At 38.5% G+C, this 16,720-nt stretch overlaps 1 protein-coding gene across 1 annotated transcript in view; it reads right to left on the reverse strand.

The window, feature by feature from the left end:
* Positions 1 to 14,987, reverse strand: part of USP15 (ubiquitin specific peptidase 15) — a 59,178-nt gene extending 44,191 nt beyond the window's left edge. The window contains exons 1-3 of the mRNA XM_030959363.1: positions 14,849 to 14,987; positions 3,883 to 4,010; positions 759 to 889 (exon numbers count right to left, since the gene is read on the reverse strand). Of these exons, the coding sequence (XP_030815223.1) occupies positions 759 to 889; positions 3,883 to 4,010; positions 14,849 to 14,937 (348 nt within the window). The 5' untranslated portion in view covers positions 14,938 to 14,987. The remainder of the gene's footprint in view (positions 1 to 758; positions 890 to 3,882; positions 4,011 to 14,848) is intronic.
* Between the last annotated feature and the right edge of the window lie 1,733 nt (positions 14,988 to 16,720).

Consider the following 16,720-nt stretch of genomic DNA (forward strand, 5'->3'; position numbering starts at 1 on the left):
ATGCACCCCAGTAGCCAATACAAAAAGGATAAATATACCAAAATATATTTTAAAAACTAAGTAATTCAGTCCAGTGAGGATGCAATTGAAATCACTAATTCAAAAATCTTAAGAAATAACAATAACATAAAAAGATTTCATGAGTAAACTGGTGAAATGTCCTCTCACCTTTAATAATAAGCGGATTATGAGCTTGGAGCAAACAAAAAAAAATTTAAAGATGTTAATTTTTCAGTATCTCACATTGATGAAGGGCCACACTATGCACTATACCACGGCTACTACTTGCACTGAGCCAAGATTTTTGCTTGAAGAAATAACTGCCTTAGCAAGTAGCTGAGCAGAGTGTTTATCAAGAAACTACCAATTACTCCACCAATGTAACCATTATTAGAGCTAGACTTTTCACTAACACAGTCAATACAATTTTACAGTTATTTATCTAATTACAAAATCATTTGCATTAATAGCCATACAAGCTTCTAAAGCAAAATCTTCTTGAGATATTTATCAAGACAACTTACTTCCAGAAAAAGAAAGCATTATGTCCTTTGCATCTCCCTGTCACAATATTACACATTTAAGCCTCAAAAATCTGAATAAAAATTAGATATCAATAAGCAACTAAAGCAGGAGTTCTTTACATGATTATCATAGGCCAGGATTTAAAAGTCTGCTAATAAATTCCTGTGCAGCTCCTGTGTACTTGCAGGCATACATCTGAATCATACTAATCCCAGCAGGTAGTTAAAGAGTACCTTGCGTGCAATTGGCTCTTGACCTTCCATCAGTGTGTACCAGCTCACTAGCCTATTCCAGCCTTCAGTTGGCAAAAGGATGTAGTCCAGCTCATCAATGAGATGTTCCTTGAGAGACTGAGAATCACCATCTAAAAGAGAAAGATTATTTTCATTTGAATACTGTAATTCTGTACTTGAGTTTTTAGTGTAACATTTTTACATAAACAGCAGACAAAATATTTTGAGTCACAATTATGTTACCAGTATTATGGTGTTCAAAGCAGGTCTTCTGAAACCATGTAGGCAAACTATCCAGTTTATGCTCAGCACACCTATTACAGGTGGTATTCTTTACTGTATGAGTGACAACTTTATATTCCCATGCAATTATAAGCACCTAGTTTGTTATCATACACCATCCTAGCTTTCAGAGGAACCAATTCTCCCACTCACTTCACACATATTCCCACATCATAATGGATACTTCCACAGCTGAAAACAAGAATGAGTAGTTAACCGTAGATTCAAGACAAAGTTTGAAGTAATTCACCCTAAGTCAGACTAGGAAAGTAGCATAGTACAAGCTCCTATTTCAAAGATCCTATGTGCTCTGTTAACAATCACTACAAAATTCTTTGCAGAGAAGGGGAGATGCTGCACTTGAGTGAAGCACAACTTGGAATCTCTTAAGGTAAACAGCATGCTTTTAGTTTGCATTCAATCCTTATTACTAGCAACTATCTTTTAGGTCTAAGAGGTGACTCCAGATGTGAGCTACTGTGAGCTTCAAACATTTAGGACAGCTGTCCCTCCGTCTGGAAGCATCACATTGTAACTGCAAGCACAGTGAGGGGAGAAATCCACAGCACTTCTTCAGGTCTACATAACTCTTCACAAGATTCACACTGTACTTCTGCACTGATCTTATATGGTGAGAGGTTTAATTTGGATTCTATTATCTCCTAAAAATACCAACACTTCTTCTAATATAATTTTTTTCAGAACCATCAAACAGATACCCTGATTCTGACAATTCAGTCCTTCATGTACAACACTGCGTTCTATGATGAACAATCAGCTACTCTAAATACCTACTTCCTTGTGCCCGCTTTGATGAAGTATCTCTTCTTTTGAACATGACACATACATTACATCATATTCAATCTTTTTTGCACATGTTGAGATTAACTGAAATCTCTACCTGTTACTTTTCATTGCTCTCACTTCATCCAAATGTTCTGGAAACAAGGGAGAAGCATTTAAGTAATATAAGCACAACATACTGCTTCAGTTTCCTGGAATCAATCTTTTGTGAATTCTATTACAGCTTTCCTTATCACTGCATTACACTGCAGAATACCTGAGAAAGCATACCCATTTTAGATTATTTTATCCTTTATATCAGATGCACATTTTTAAGGAGAGCAGCGTGACAGCAAATAGAGCATATTATGGGCTGAAGACAAGATTAAAATCCAAGCATTTTCAGGGTCAGTTTATGCTACATGGAAAACGTAGTATAGAGGACTGTTGCATTGCAGTGGGTGAAAGAGAAAGCTATTATTTGCTGGGCATTAATGCCCTTAATTTTAAAACTACCTTTACACAGGAACAGTAGATGTCGCAGGGTAACTGGATGCATGGAATCACTGCCAATGTGGAGCCATAGTTTACAACCATGAATGAGCAACAAGCAAGTTCACAACCCCTGATGTTGTTTATTTTGAAAGGGGCACTGGTAGTGTCAAAACAACAGAATACGGGTTTTCAGAAGTTTTTAGCAAAATGGCTAACATGACTTCTAGTCTGGACCACTAACCCTACATTAGACTTTATAACAACAGTAATTTTAAGCTGAACAGGTACGTAGATTAAGTTATAAATGGTAAAGATGAACTAACAGTCTTTGACACAACTAGAAATCACCTATTTTTGAAGGGGAAGACACAAAAGAGAGAACAAGCTCCGTGAGGATAAAAAGATGTTGCTACATCTGATGTCAGCTGAGATGTATCACCTGAACATCCCTGCCTCATGGCAAGATTTACTACAAGAACGTGTAAAACATTTAAATCCTCACATTTCAGAAAACAAAACACAACACTCACCTGGAGCAAAAACACCCTTAAGTTTCTGGATGGAAGAGAACATATAGATGTATATGACAATACAGCACGTTCTACAAAGGCACTGGTCAGTGTCAGACATACTCATTCACACTGACAATTAGTAGAACATGGTACAACAAGTTTTATAAAAGGTGCAATCATCTGTAACATTCAATTTGTAAAATAATGAGATACTAATCACAGAAGTTTTGAATTAAGAAAGCGAAGAGTTCTTCATAAACCCTGTGAAGTTGCCAAAACTGATATTACTCTACGTGCCAATAGAACAAGCAGTATTGTTACATTACCTGTAACTGCAAAGAAGAAAACCAATTATCTGCTCAATTTTGTATCTGCTAGATTAAATATTAACATCTTTAATGGACATTAAATATAAAATTTGATGTGAAAATTAAAATATGTGGAAAAGCATTCTGAGACCTGTGTTCACAAATTTAGCTACAGTTCAGCAGAAGTCAGTCAGACCTGAGTAATCACAGCAGTGAGAGTTCAACATCCTTACAAGACGATAAAGAAAACAGGAAATTATCCTCTATCATTTCACACAACTTAAGTCACTGAACTGAAAAACAGCACTTCCTCAATTGTTCCAGAACTAAAGTAAGGGTTTGGGCCTTATTTACAGAAGTAAGTTTTAGAGTTCAACTTAAAAATCATATTTTAAATCAACCAATTTGGTTAAGCTACCAAAATAAAGGGAAATCACAGTGAACTCAAGTCACCTTTTTGTCAACTTGACTAAATTTCAGTTCTCAAAACAGCCCAAAATAAACCAGGAATTTCTACATTGTTACACATTTTGTTACCATTACAAAGAATTCCAATAACTGTTTTTATAAAATTTATTAGGGAAATCTATTCCAGTTCCCTTGTCATGGTCAGAAAACAAACCAAAATTTTCACCTTTATGTATGCTGAGGTTCATTTACACTGCCAACTTCAAAAGATGAACTACCTGTGACAATTTCACACTTAATGTACTACAGGCTTATTTCACAGTGAGAGGCAGTTACCTTTGAGAAGTCCAGAGTTATCAATAGGACCAGGGTACACATTCTGATCTCCCATCTGGTATTTGTCCCAGCTGTCAAAACCAACATATTTTTTCCACTGTTTGAACCAGCGACTATCCACTAGATACCTTAAAAGGAAGAAGACATACATATTAATTACTGGCATTCTACTACTTCCTACCTCATTCACCATAACCCACCAGCATTCATCACCCTTGTGAAATGACAATACTTTTCTCTCTGTTCTGCTAACCATTATCAGCATCTGCTACCAGTAAGGACTTTAACTGGGGTCAATTAAAGATTGCACTAACAGCGCCAGGTACAGTTTTGCAAGACTGCCCACAACTCGTATCAGAGGCTGAAAAACGGCAAGTTGAAAAAAACTATTTTCATTATTAGCATGAACGATTGTCACCTATAATTCCTGTTCTTGATTTTCAAATTCAGGAGATTCAAGTTAAATCTGTATAATTAGACAGCCCTTTAAAAAAGTGAGAGAGAACTTTCAGTAAAGAATTGTCTGCTGATGGAGTTTTATTTATAATATTCAAGCGCAACTTAAAAAACTTCAGGACTCTGATGCCCTGCCAAGAACCAGAGAGTGTGTTTTCTTCCTCTGAGTTAACATCAACACAAACAGTAGATGCTCTGCTTTTGACAGAGGACTAGATGTTCCTCCTACAAATTATTATCAACATCACACTTCAAATCTCAGCTCTACAGTATTTTTATCCAGATTAAACTGTTTTCACAGTCTGGCTTCTACAAAGTCCAGTGATACCTACATTTTATACCTTTTTGTCCAGAATTTCTTTAGGATCAAGATACCAAATTTTATCAGTGATGCTCAGATTTGTATTTATTTTTTTAAGCTACCATATGTATTATTTCTCCTTCCTAAAAGTATTCATAATCTGCTGCCTTGTCTGTTCCAAATCTTTTGCTACTATGGTAGGATGAAACCGAAATTGATTAATCTGACACGCCCTTGCCTTTATACACCATGCTTTCATTCTCATGAATGTATTTAAGGCCAACAGCATTCTCCCTTTCTCTTCTGCTGTGGCCATCCAGCTCTATTCCATAAGAGCTGTAACTGCACATGGTTATGAACGCAGTCACCACCAAACCTGCTAGCCTTGTCCCAGTGGCCTCTGCTTACTTGACCTAAATTTGAATGAACTATCAGTCTTAAGAAGCAAAGATATAATTTTACACAGAAAAGAAACTATCATACAGGCAAACTGCCTTTAATTAATGCTTAAGAAATTAGTGGTCCTGGAGAATCATTTTACTTTTCAAATGTTTTGTGTTGAATGTCTTATCACAACCCAGTAACAGAGTGATTAATACAAATTTTTGATATTAAAATTTAACAGTGTGAGAAAGCTTGCGGTCCACTGTTCTAGATTTTAAATATTCAACATTATCTATTTCAACACTTCATCAGCTTTCTTCTTCCATATCCAATTAATTTTGCCATCAACCAAAATTTGCTGTGCAGTATCTCTTTAGGGTCCTCCTTAACAGAGATGTTGTAACATTGTTGTTTCCTAACACGAAGTGCAAAAAAATCTTTCATTTCCCTTCACGTTTAGGAATTTTGCATTTAGCAATCTTTTCAGGCTCAAATAAGAACTTAATATTTCTTGTATAACGAAAGCCGAAAGGCCACTTATAAATCATGCAACTCTGTAAGTATGATAAGAACTAAACAGTACAGTCAAGTTCCTTTATCACAAAGTAGAGGTAACATGCATTACATGGAAAAGTTCAGCAAATTTATTTTACCAAGAAAAAACAATTGCACGTAGATATTTTGAAAAATGCTAGCAGACACTATAGATGTGGATTCTTACAGCAAATTACTAGCTACGGGCATGTGTGTGCATGTTACACCCATATCTATATTTTATATGTATTAGGTGTTTTAATGAACATTCTGCTATTTTTGCTTCAATAGGAATCTGGTACAGGTGAGAAAAGCTATTTTGAGTTACTGTTGAACATAGTCACAGTAGCTGTAATCTTCTTCCTTATCCTGGTTTAAGAATGGTATTTCCCAGTTTAGCACTCTGAATTAAAAATCCCAAACCCATAAACTGCTCCCCTTCCCTCACCCCATAAAAAGCAGAGATTACAAGCTGAGATAATTACAATTTACTGGAAACATAAATGAGATAAGAAAAAGAAACAGTAACAGAAACAATATTAATAACAGAATTGTAGAAAGAGGGTGATTTACAAGCAAAATGCTCATCCTGGGGGACAATGAACAGCGGTGGTGGGTTTCCCCCTCCTGCCATGCCCTTCCTCATCCTGAAGCCACACCTCTCTTCTCCCAAGCAGGAGCCCTTGACTCCCACCCCTGGGCGTGGTAGAGCATAATAACCTGGACATGCCCAGGGCTGGGTTCCAGGGTCCATTCCCTCACCGTGGAAAAATTAACTCCATCCTGGCCAAAACCAGAATACCCCATTACAAGAACTTGCTCTTAATCAAGACATAGAATACTACTTTTCCAGTAAGATTAGAGAAACCAGAAATTTGCATTCAAATGCCATACACTACCCTCATTTTATGCAAGAAGGATATGCCACGTTAAAGATTATGCCAGGGAAGGGAAAAAAAAAGGGAGCACAATTACACCATGCTCAGTTTAAGGCAGATCAATCAACCTGCTAAAGCACTTCTGTAGCTAAAATCCAGACTTCTTAGCATTAATGGGAAAAGTAATAATCAGAGATTTATAACTTACAGCTTTTGACTCTAAAAACACATTCAATATAGCATTCTCATCAAGACCAACAAGACTACTCATCTGCACAAGAGAAGGGAAACCACTAGAAGGCAACTTATCTTTTCATCAGCATTTTAATACCCATGACACAGTCAACCACCTGAAAACTAAGTATTACCCATGAGGGACATCCAGTAACTTAAGAGGAAGCTCAAGTAATCAGAACTACATTTGCTAAATCCTCATTTGTTAAATGATATTTGATCCCTTTTTAAGGAAAAAATATTAAAAACTTGGGGTAAGCACTTGGACCAGATACATTACACTGTAATGTGTGTTGTCCCAGATACAAAAATAGAATACCATGCATTACTAAAATACAGACCAAAATATATGTATATTAAGCTTGGTAAAATGTTTTGCCTTTATTTTTGTTACTATTACCTAATGCAGCAAGGAGTTCCAAATGAGTCTAATGCTGCAGTAGTTTTTTGAACTGTGGACCTGACCAAGAAGGATACCCCAGAACTCCCCAGCAAAGTTAAAATGTATGGCCTACCTGTTTTTCAGAATTATGATTAAGAAATGTTTGTTATCTGATGGAACCAAGATTTCAGGAAACACAAATTTTGTTCTCTGGCATGTCATCAGTTTAGCTAGTGAGCAGGATAACCAGCCCATCTTCTGAGGTAAAAGAAATCTGGAGGATTTGAATAAAGATTAAACTCAAGAACAGTCTCAAATTTCTACATATGCTGCTTTGGGGGGCAAACCTTAAAAACTAAGACAACTGCACTGCCAAATGAACTGGTTAACTCTAAAACAGCAGATACCTGACATTTATAGGTATTTCAAATAAATCAGTAATTGTTTGAAGAAAATAGTACAATCAAGTCACTTAGAGCCAACCGGTCGATAACATAGAACACTGGAATAGACTCAAACCTTTGCCTAAAGCAAAAACTTGCATACACCACTTGCTGAAAATTACAGTCAAATATTGAATTTTCAGTATTAACAATACTGGAAGTATCTGTACAGTTTGTTTAGCTTTACAAGGTTTTTCTTGGTTATATTATGTATATTTAAAATTTTCTTTGAGCAAGCAGAATCAAAAAACTACAGAACATGTGAATATGTTCTCAGTTCCAGTCTGGCCTACTTCATTACCCAGTATTTACTTCTGAGTAGAGCTCCAGATTGCTTTATAAAATATATCTGCTCTCTCCTATAAAATGGTTCTTGCCTGTCTGAAGTGGATTATCATATACAAGGGACAATTCATACTCCTGAGTCCTCTGGAATGCCAGATAGTGGAATAAAACATGAGGAAATGGAATGAAGCTGCAACAGGGGAAGTTCGTACTCCACATCATGAAAAGCCTGAGAGGATGGCTAGTCACTGGAACAGGCTCCCTAGGGAAGTGGTAACACCACCAAGCTGCTTCAAGGATCACCTGGAAAACACTCTTAGCCATACGGTTTAGCTTCAGGCAGTCCTGCAAAGAGCAGGAAGTTGGATTCGAAGTCCCTTATGGGTCCCCTTCAATTTGGGATATTTGGCCTTGGCCAGTGGTCAGTCCATCTGGAGCTGGCTGGCACTGGCTCTGTAAGACACAGGGGAAGCTTCTGGCAGCTCCTCCTAAAAGCCACCCCTGTAGCAACCCTGCTACCAACACTTGCCATGCAAACCCAATAAAATTGGGTCACCCAATTAAATTTACCAGAAAAGACCATATCCTTATGTATGACCAAATGATCAACTGTAGAGATTCAAGTCAGCCCAAAATAGGATTACTTACAGTCTTTGCACATTAATTTACAAGTACAAAAATGTGAAGCTATTACAACACTTGAAATACACCTTTCTTTCTTAAATAAAAACTCAAATAATAAAAATCAATTCTAAGTTTATGGAAGTTTTAATATTTTGCAGCTGCATGACTACATGGACATTGTTCACTGAACAAAAGAAAGTATTAGCAGGAAACTTACTAACTGATTTCTAAAATTCTCCCATGGTTTGAAACTTTTAATGTAATTCAAGTTCACAGGTGATTTACTGCATATTTTGACTTAATAAACCTAATTAACATAATAGAAACATTGCATATGTACAACAGCTTTCATTCTTTACCTCAACATCCAAGTTGACAGAAAAATATCTGAACAGTATGACTAAGATCTTGGTATTTCCCACTGCTGCCAAAAGCTTCTGAATTCTTGTGACCATTATATATAGACAGAATTAAACAACATCTAACCTAGATTTATTTATGACGACTGATACTTCAGTGTTTTGAATCCAAAACTAAACCAGAAAACATTAATATGCAATAAAGACATTTCACAGAGAGACACCCATTCTGCACTGTGTACTGCTGGGACATCATATCTTCTGAACAGAAGGTATTTCACTTTTAACAGTAAAACTGTGCAAATTGTCCAGAGAGACAGGTGAGGATTTTTTTTTACTCTCCTCACTGTGCATGAGTACAGATTAAGCAATACAGAGGACAAAGTGGAGCAACTGTTTTGCAGAAAGCAAATTAGGACTCCTGCTTAAAGGCACAGCACCTGATTTTTGTTCTTGCACAACTGCAACAATATAAAAATAAGAATATAAGAAAGGCTTTGTATCTGTATTTCTACTTTGATTAAGGTGACAAAAATTGCTTGACCAAATACATTCAAAATTAATAGATGCCTTTAAATTCAATTTTCTTCCAGAATTAACAAGTTCTTAAAGTTGAAAATGGGGATAATTATTCTACTCTATCAGACAAACTATACCATCTTTTTATTCAAAATATAGGTAAATCCACAAGAAAAAAGCGCAGGGGTCAAAGACAGAAAAAGATACAGTTTACCTCCCATTTTTAAGAAATCCGTCCAAGTATTCCAGATTCCTCTTCAGAAATAAGTGTTTAGCTCAACAAAATGCACCAAGATTTCAAATCAGCTAATAAAATTCTCACTACAGCTCACATATGCTCCACTGCCATAATGTGCTACAGTAGCCTAAGCAGCACATTCTTCATCCATAGACCGAAAGAGGCCTCTTCAACCAAGAGGCCGACCAAAAAGTACCTTTCAGCGGATATTAGTGGAGTGCAATTTTATGTTACAATTTCAGTGTGAACATTATATTAAGATTCATATAAGTGTTTTGTATATCTTTAGAAATTTCCCATTTAAGTAAAGACTCTTCATTAAAAAATAATCTAACAAATCAATTTTCAGGCAAAAGCCTGGAACAAACATGATTTTAACATGCTCTCACCTCACCTAATCAATTTACAGAAGAAAAATACATCTACCCATCTCCACTGTAAGCATTGTCCAGAAAAATTAAAATCTTGGTAAACTACTGGTCACATGCAGCACCACTCCTTATGCAGTGAGAGAAACCTAACACCAAACTTCAACCACAAGTTTTAAAAGCCAAAATCAGCAACTTAAACCTCATTTGAAAATAAAAACCCATCCAACTCTTAATCTATCCTTGGGACACTGTCATAGTATTCCTTGTTTCTCATTTTATGAAGTCATCAAAATAATTTAGACTATAATTCCAAATATTATTGAAGTGCAGGTCCATAACATTTCATCATGCCTTCAGTGAAATCAAGTAAAACCTTCCATTAACATTCAGCCTAGGTTCTGTTCATGTACAATGCAATGATGGATGATGCAATGTGGAAAACACTGAGAGGACAGTACTGAGAAAAAGGTACATGGCCTGACTCTTGGAGATGTCCCGTGCAAGGCTGAGTTGGACTTGATGATCTTTATGGGTCCCTTCCAGCTCAGCATGTTCTCTGAAGTCCACAGTGTAAAATGCTATTAAAGCAAAGCACTTCAGCATCAAGGCTATCATCAGTAATGGCACAGGATTATTAAGCACAGCTACAGATGTAGCCCTGTTCATCAAGCTTCATGAGTCTTTACTGCAGCCAGAATTAAAATGCTTTTATGTTCAGTGGGGAAATTCACTTCTGGAGGAAAAAATCCCTTAAGGTTGAACTTATCATATCTACTGATCACTCTTTGGGAAGGATTTTTACCCCCCTTCATTTTTACTTACTCTCTTCAGTGACCAAGTATTACAATTGGAAAGGCAATGAAATCCCTACAGGTTAAGAAAAGAATATTTTTTTCACCATCTAAGAAATGTACTGCATGGATAACAACAGTACGCTACCTAGACTCAGCAGAATTTCAGAAGTGATGTGTATCAGACACATCTGAAAACTAAAAATACTATACTTCTGAGGTTTTACTAATTTGCACGTCTTAAAAACCAAGAAGAGATTAAGAATCTTTCTCATCACTCTTGTGAAGTGATGACTGGCACCAAAATTCACTGGCTAACAAGGCTGAAAATCAACATCTTCCTTCTGGCCTAAACCTGACTAGCTTCACTTTACATAGTGTCTTAAATCCTTATCTGTTTGTCTAAAAATTCTTATCCTAGAAGACATCTTCCTCTTATGTAACTATTTCACGACTCAAAATTCTAGCAAATCAGACAAAGGTTCTCCAAGCTCTTCTCTGAAAGACAAGGCTTCTGCTTTCCCTACTAGATTTTAAGATGTCTGAAGCCATTCTAAATGAACACCTTCTGTCACATGTGGACACAAGAACTGGACAGTAGAATGGTTTCAGTATTATACTCTGTATACAGTACATATTTGTACTACTACTTGGTATTCCCTATTCAAACATCTAATGATTGCATTTGTTCCCTTAGCCACTAAATAAATTCCATGTGATAGTTTGTGTCCACTGTAACTGCCTAATTCTTATCCAAGTAACTTCTATATTCTCATCAGCTCACAAATTGTCACAGCAAGCAATAGATGAAAGAAGGATAGTAGGGAAACTCTGGAAGGAAGAGAGAGAAAAAGTGGTAAAACTGACTGCTGAGCTGTTAGCTATTTTGAAGTCACTATCATGCACTTTAAGGAAAACAGTCATTGGCAGATGATACCTAAAGGTGAGAAATGTGCTTAAATATCCTAGACCATGGAGGGACAATATGTGCAAGAGTGTGAAAGCATTTGTAATGTCATATCCAAGCTACTGCGACAGCATTTCTGACTAAGCCACAAAAGAACAGGAACTACAGAGAAGTAAGGGCAGAAGGTGGTTTTAAAGGTAAACCCAAGAAATCACACTTGAACATAGGGAAGAAATTACAGAGAAATCACCTGAGCAGTCACATACAAAAACTGACAGTCTTCCCCTCTATGACAAAACTGTTCCAAGATCAATAACTTTCAGTATTGAAAATTGTACTTCCGTGATATGGTAAAAACAGAAAAACTTGGCAAGGTTCTCAAGAACATCACTGCAGCTACAAAGACATTAAATGACATCATCAAGACCAGTTGGTCACACAAATGATACTGTGCCTAAAAATCTAATGAACATCAACAGCTCTTCAATTTGAGAGTAGAAGACACTGAATGAGTTCAGATTTGTCTGCAGCTGTGACAACCAATAATTTTTGTCATTCTAAATGAGAAGGTAAAATCTCCTCATACAATAAATTCTCCTCACTTGTCAAGCACCAGTAGAATTTCAGAATACTGAGATGTAATTGCATCGGATGCTAAAACTGTGAGACATACAATGAAATGCAGCATTTTTTCTTTTCCTATAGAGATAAGAACCACAGAACCTGAAGATCCTTTTGACAATACTGTGAGAAGCAAAACCTCTATTAATTCAAGTTCTGTGGAACAAAAGTGTAGTTTTTATACTGACTTTACTAACAAAAATAGACAACATTATTCGAAAGAACTGATAAACAAAGGAAGGTCATTCTTGGAAAAATCTGATTTTTATTTAATGTATGTTTGGAAAATTAGGATAAATGGAGAGACAGAAGAATCCTCAATCTCTCAGAGTTTAATAATTTATTAACTGGCCATAAAGAATGCAAAAAAGACCACTGGGACAAACTAGCCCAAAATTTTGTCCCTGCAGCTATAGTAGTTAAAAGACACTAACCTTGTCTGTCCATTGAAGCAATACAGCTTCATGCACACTATTCCCAAGTTACCCTTAAAAATATCTAATGGAACAAACTCTACAGCTTACTAAACCACCTGTTCAACCAGTTTCCAGTTCTAGCAATTCTTCTTCCAATAACTAACTCTAAAAATGTTGCATTTCAAGTCAATTTTATTTCTTTCTCTTGGCAGTGTACATGAAGAACTAACAAAGAGATTCATCAGCCACTTCATAGATGCTTTTAAGATCTGTCTCTCTTTGCCCTTTTCTTTAGTTGTTTTTTTTTTAGAGAAAACCCCCAAAGCTTTAAACTTTCCTTATGTAGCTTATTGTTCTCTCCATTCTAAATTCTGAAGAGCACGGAAAAGACGTTTGATGTACAAGTATTTTTAAAAGGACTGCATTTGACTGTTTTAAAGCTCACACAGAACACGCTGGTATGGCACTCCTGAATTTTTTTTCAGCAGTATTTATTACTGAATCAATGCAATTTTGAATCATGGCTTACAGCACCTTAAGTGTTGTTTCCTTACTGATGTCCCAAAAGACCTAAAAGCCATTTACAAAATACCTCTACAAAAGCATTTGGACTAAACGTACTGTTTAATTTGTGAAGATAGTTGCACAGTCAAAACATAAATCCTACGAATGCACAAGCATACACATTTATGTAGCTCAATTTAACAGCTTACGAGTAAAACTTAATGGGACTTTGCTGTAGCTTATTCAGTTTTAAAACACTTGACTTGTATCAGTGTCAATCACAGCTAGATATATTTTCACAGAACATTCAGAAGCTTTTCCTACATAACTGATTCTTCTGTATTAAAATATCGAAGGTACTAAAAAAAGTAAACAACACAGTAAACTTACTGTTTCGGTCATGCCATCAACTAGTCATAAAAGTACTATCACTTTGAACAATATTAACTGCCTGAAACATTGTTTTAGTAACTGGGAATTACCCAACAGAACCATAAAAAAATAGTCTTGAAAGACATCTATCCTGAGCATGCTTTTACTACTGCTGGTCATTTTCAACACTACCATGTGAATTCACTTCCTTTTTCTAGTTTCTTACACTTCTCCAGTTTCAAGAGCAGTCTGTTCGTATGCCAAAACCGAACATATACTCAGCAGTATTTGAATAATGCATCAGAATGTATGCTTCTGACACATGCTGCAGTATCAACACTGTTAAATATAGTCTTTTATAGAACTGGAACAGTGAGCGATGACAGCTGAAATGAGGTGGGCTAGTTCTACTTCTGTGTATTCATAGTTAATTTTCTGTAAGTTAATGCTTCAGCCTTTGTCTTTGGGTGACAGTTTCACACAGGAGGAGATTAAGAGGTTGAGTCGTGGAAAAAGTGTCAGTTCCTTATTTTTTCCCCTCCTAAAAAAAGGTCCCATTTCCTAGCCTCATAGCACTACAACTATCAAACCTCAATTACCAAATACACGCCAAAAAGAGATGCTTATTAAACCGTGGATTATTCTGTTGACAATTTGTATGACATACTAAGGAATATTTTACGACTGACCAGAAAACCATAATTATCAAACGCGTCATAAGGGTCCGTTCACACCTTCAGGGACTTTTTCTTAGGAAACCAACACGTTCATAGTCACAATAAAATTTAAACTCCAGGTTTGTCACAGCCACGGACGGGTATCAGGGCACCTAGGCCAGAGTACAGATATCAATTCTGATAACGCGAAGGTGACGCGGGGGCCATTTCAGCCTGGATAATGGAAGAAACGCCTACTAGCAGAGCTCTTCTCCCCCACCTCAACACTCCTCGCTCAGCCAAAACAAGCTCCGTGCGGGCTCCGGGCCCGCCATTCGGGGCTGCCGCCCGGCAGCCGCGCCGCTTCCTCCCTGCCCTCCCCTCAGGGCGCTGACCTCGGTGCCTCCCCGCCGCCCGGGCCAGGCCGAGGCCCCGCCGCACCCAGGCGGCCGCTCCCCGCCTGGCAGGAGCTGCGGGAACCGAGCGGCGGGAAGCGTGTGGTACAGCCCTGCCTCCCTGCCCGTGGCACCCGCCTCCACCTTCGCGGCAGCGGGAGAGACGTCGAGCCGCCCCCGGGAGCGGGTGGGGGGGCGAGGGGAAGGAGGTCGGTCCCTCCGGCAGCCAAGCGGCCCCGGGGGCGGGAGGACGCCGCCCGCGCCGGTCCACCCGAGCCCCCCCGCTCCTCCCTCACCAGGTGTCGCCCTTGCGGAGGGCGGTTTTGAGCAGCGCCGCGACGTCCGTGCGCTGGGTCTCCAGATCCGCCGCGCCTCCCTCCGCCATCTTCTCCGCCCGGCAGCGGCAGCGGCGGCAGGGGCAGGAGCGCGCCGCGCTGCATGCTGGGAGTGACGCCTGCAGGGGGCGGCCGCGGCCCCGCCCTTCCCAGAAGCCGCGGGGCGGGGGCCGGAGCGGGCCCGGGAGGAGGCAGCGCCCCCTCGCGGCCGGGAGGTCCCCCGGTCCCGTTCGGTCCCGTTCCGCCCCCTCACCGGGGAGGGACGGGCAGGCGACATTTCCCTCAGTGCCTTAATTGGAGAGCGTGCGTAATTAGAGCCCTTACGCCTCGCTGCCAGATGAGTGGTTTGCATCACCATAATTCCTATGATGATACCGTCTGTGTTGTGCAAATGCAGTGGCGGGTTGAAATAGTTTGTATGACTCGCATTAGCTTTTGCAGACCTTTTTGTTGTGTTTGTTGTGTTTGTTTCAGTCGCTCTTGCCTGAACCTTGTACAAACAGTGTAACCTGTTGCTTGGCATTTCACATACACACACACACACAAAAAAACAGCCAAAAAACGAAGGCCACATATTACATTACATAACCAGGTTTCTCTCTGTCTTCGCGTCTGTATAGAGATTTCAAAGAATCAGAATGGTTTGGAAATTTAGGACTGGGGTGCTGGTTGTAAACACTTGAAAACAAGAATTTGTTTGTAGATCTAGCTGGTGTAAGTGTAATGCCTGCAATTGTTTACCTTAGCCCCTTCCCGTGCCCAAGTCATTCCACCCAGCCCCACTGTGTGACTAACGCCAGCAGTGTATCTTAGGCTGCCAGTTAAGTATTATAAGCTATTAGGCATTATTAGCTAATTAGCACTTAGAATCTACTAGCATGTAGCTGTTACAAACAGCACTAAAAAGTGCTATTTAGATATGTGTGCTGCAAAAAAGAAGGAAGGCTGCTATGCAGACATGGTAGTACAAAGCTAAGTAAGTATTTTGTCAGGATTATCAGTGAGGATGATGACATTGAAATAAAGGCAAAATTATAATACAAAAATCATATCGAATATGTAAGAACTCCCAGGAGCTCAGAGCGACTGGTGATGACGTTCATGGCTTCCCTAAGAGCTGGAATGTGAAATTCCAGGAGGAGGGGGAAGGAAGTAAAACATAGATATTAGGGAGAGCTACATGGATCTAATGGCTACATTTAATGAGAGAAAACTTAACTGAACAACAAGAAGGTTTCCAGCCACTTTAGGAATAAATTTCTTGGGTAGAATCTCCAAGTTTAGAAAGAACTTTGACAAGTTCCCACCCCACGCACAAGGGGCTTAACAGATAAGAATAGTGTTTTACATTCTGAAAGTTATCTCTGTTCCAAAATTGAATTTATACAGAAATTATATTTTCATGGAAATCTTGGGGAAAATATTTCTCAATCCACAGTGATGGAAAACTGCATTCACTGTTCATCAGGCTAGAGCAGGACCATCAACATCTATCTTTGCCGGAAGGTTCACTTGGAGCCACCCATGCCTCTGTGCTTTGGGTTGCATAACTGCAGTTACTCACTGAAAGATCTCCTATTCCTGGGCTCAGTCTATTTGTGGTACAGAAACGGATACTAGACAGGTATTAGGTGCTACAAATAGAGACAGCAAAGCATACAATGTGCCATTTGAAGCAGAGCTTTAAGAATTGCCAAGGAGAGACAAGAGTAAGACTCTTTCTAGGACTACCAGTGCTTCACGTGAAATAATAGTTTTTCATAATGCAACAGTATCTGAAACTTAACCCACATTCTTGGAAAATGCATGTTAAATCTGGGGTTTTTTTCCAAG

The sequence above is a fragment of the Camarhynchus parvulus genome, chromosome 1A, assembly GCF_901933205.1.
Source record: "Camarhynchus parvulus chromosome 1A, STF_HiC, whole genome shotgun sequence".
Classification (NCBI taxonomy): Eukaryota; Metazoa; Chordata; class Aves; order Passeriformes; family Thraupidae; genus Camarhynchus; species Camarhynchus parvulus.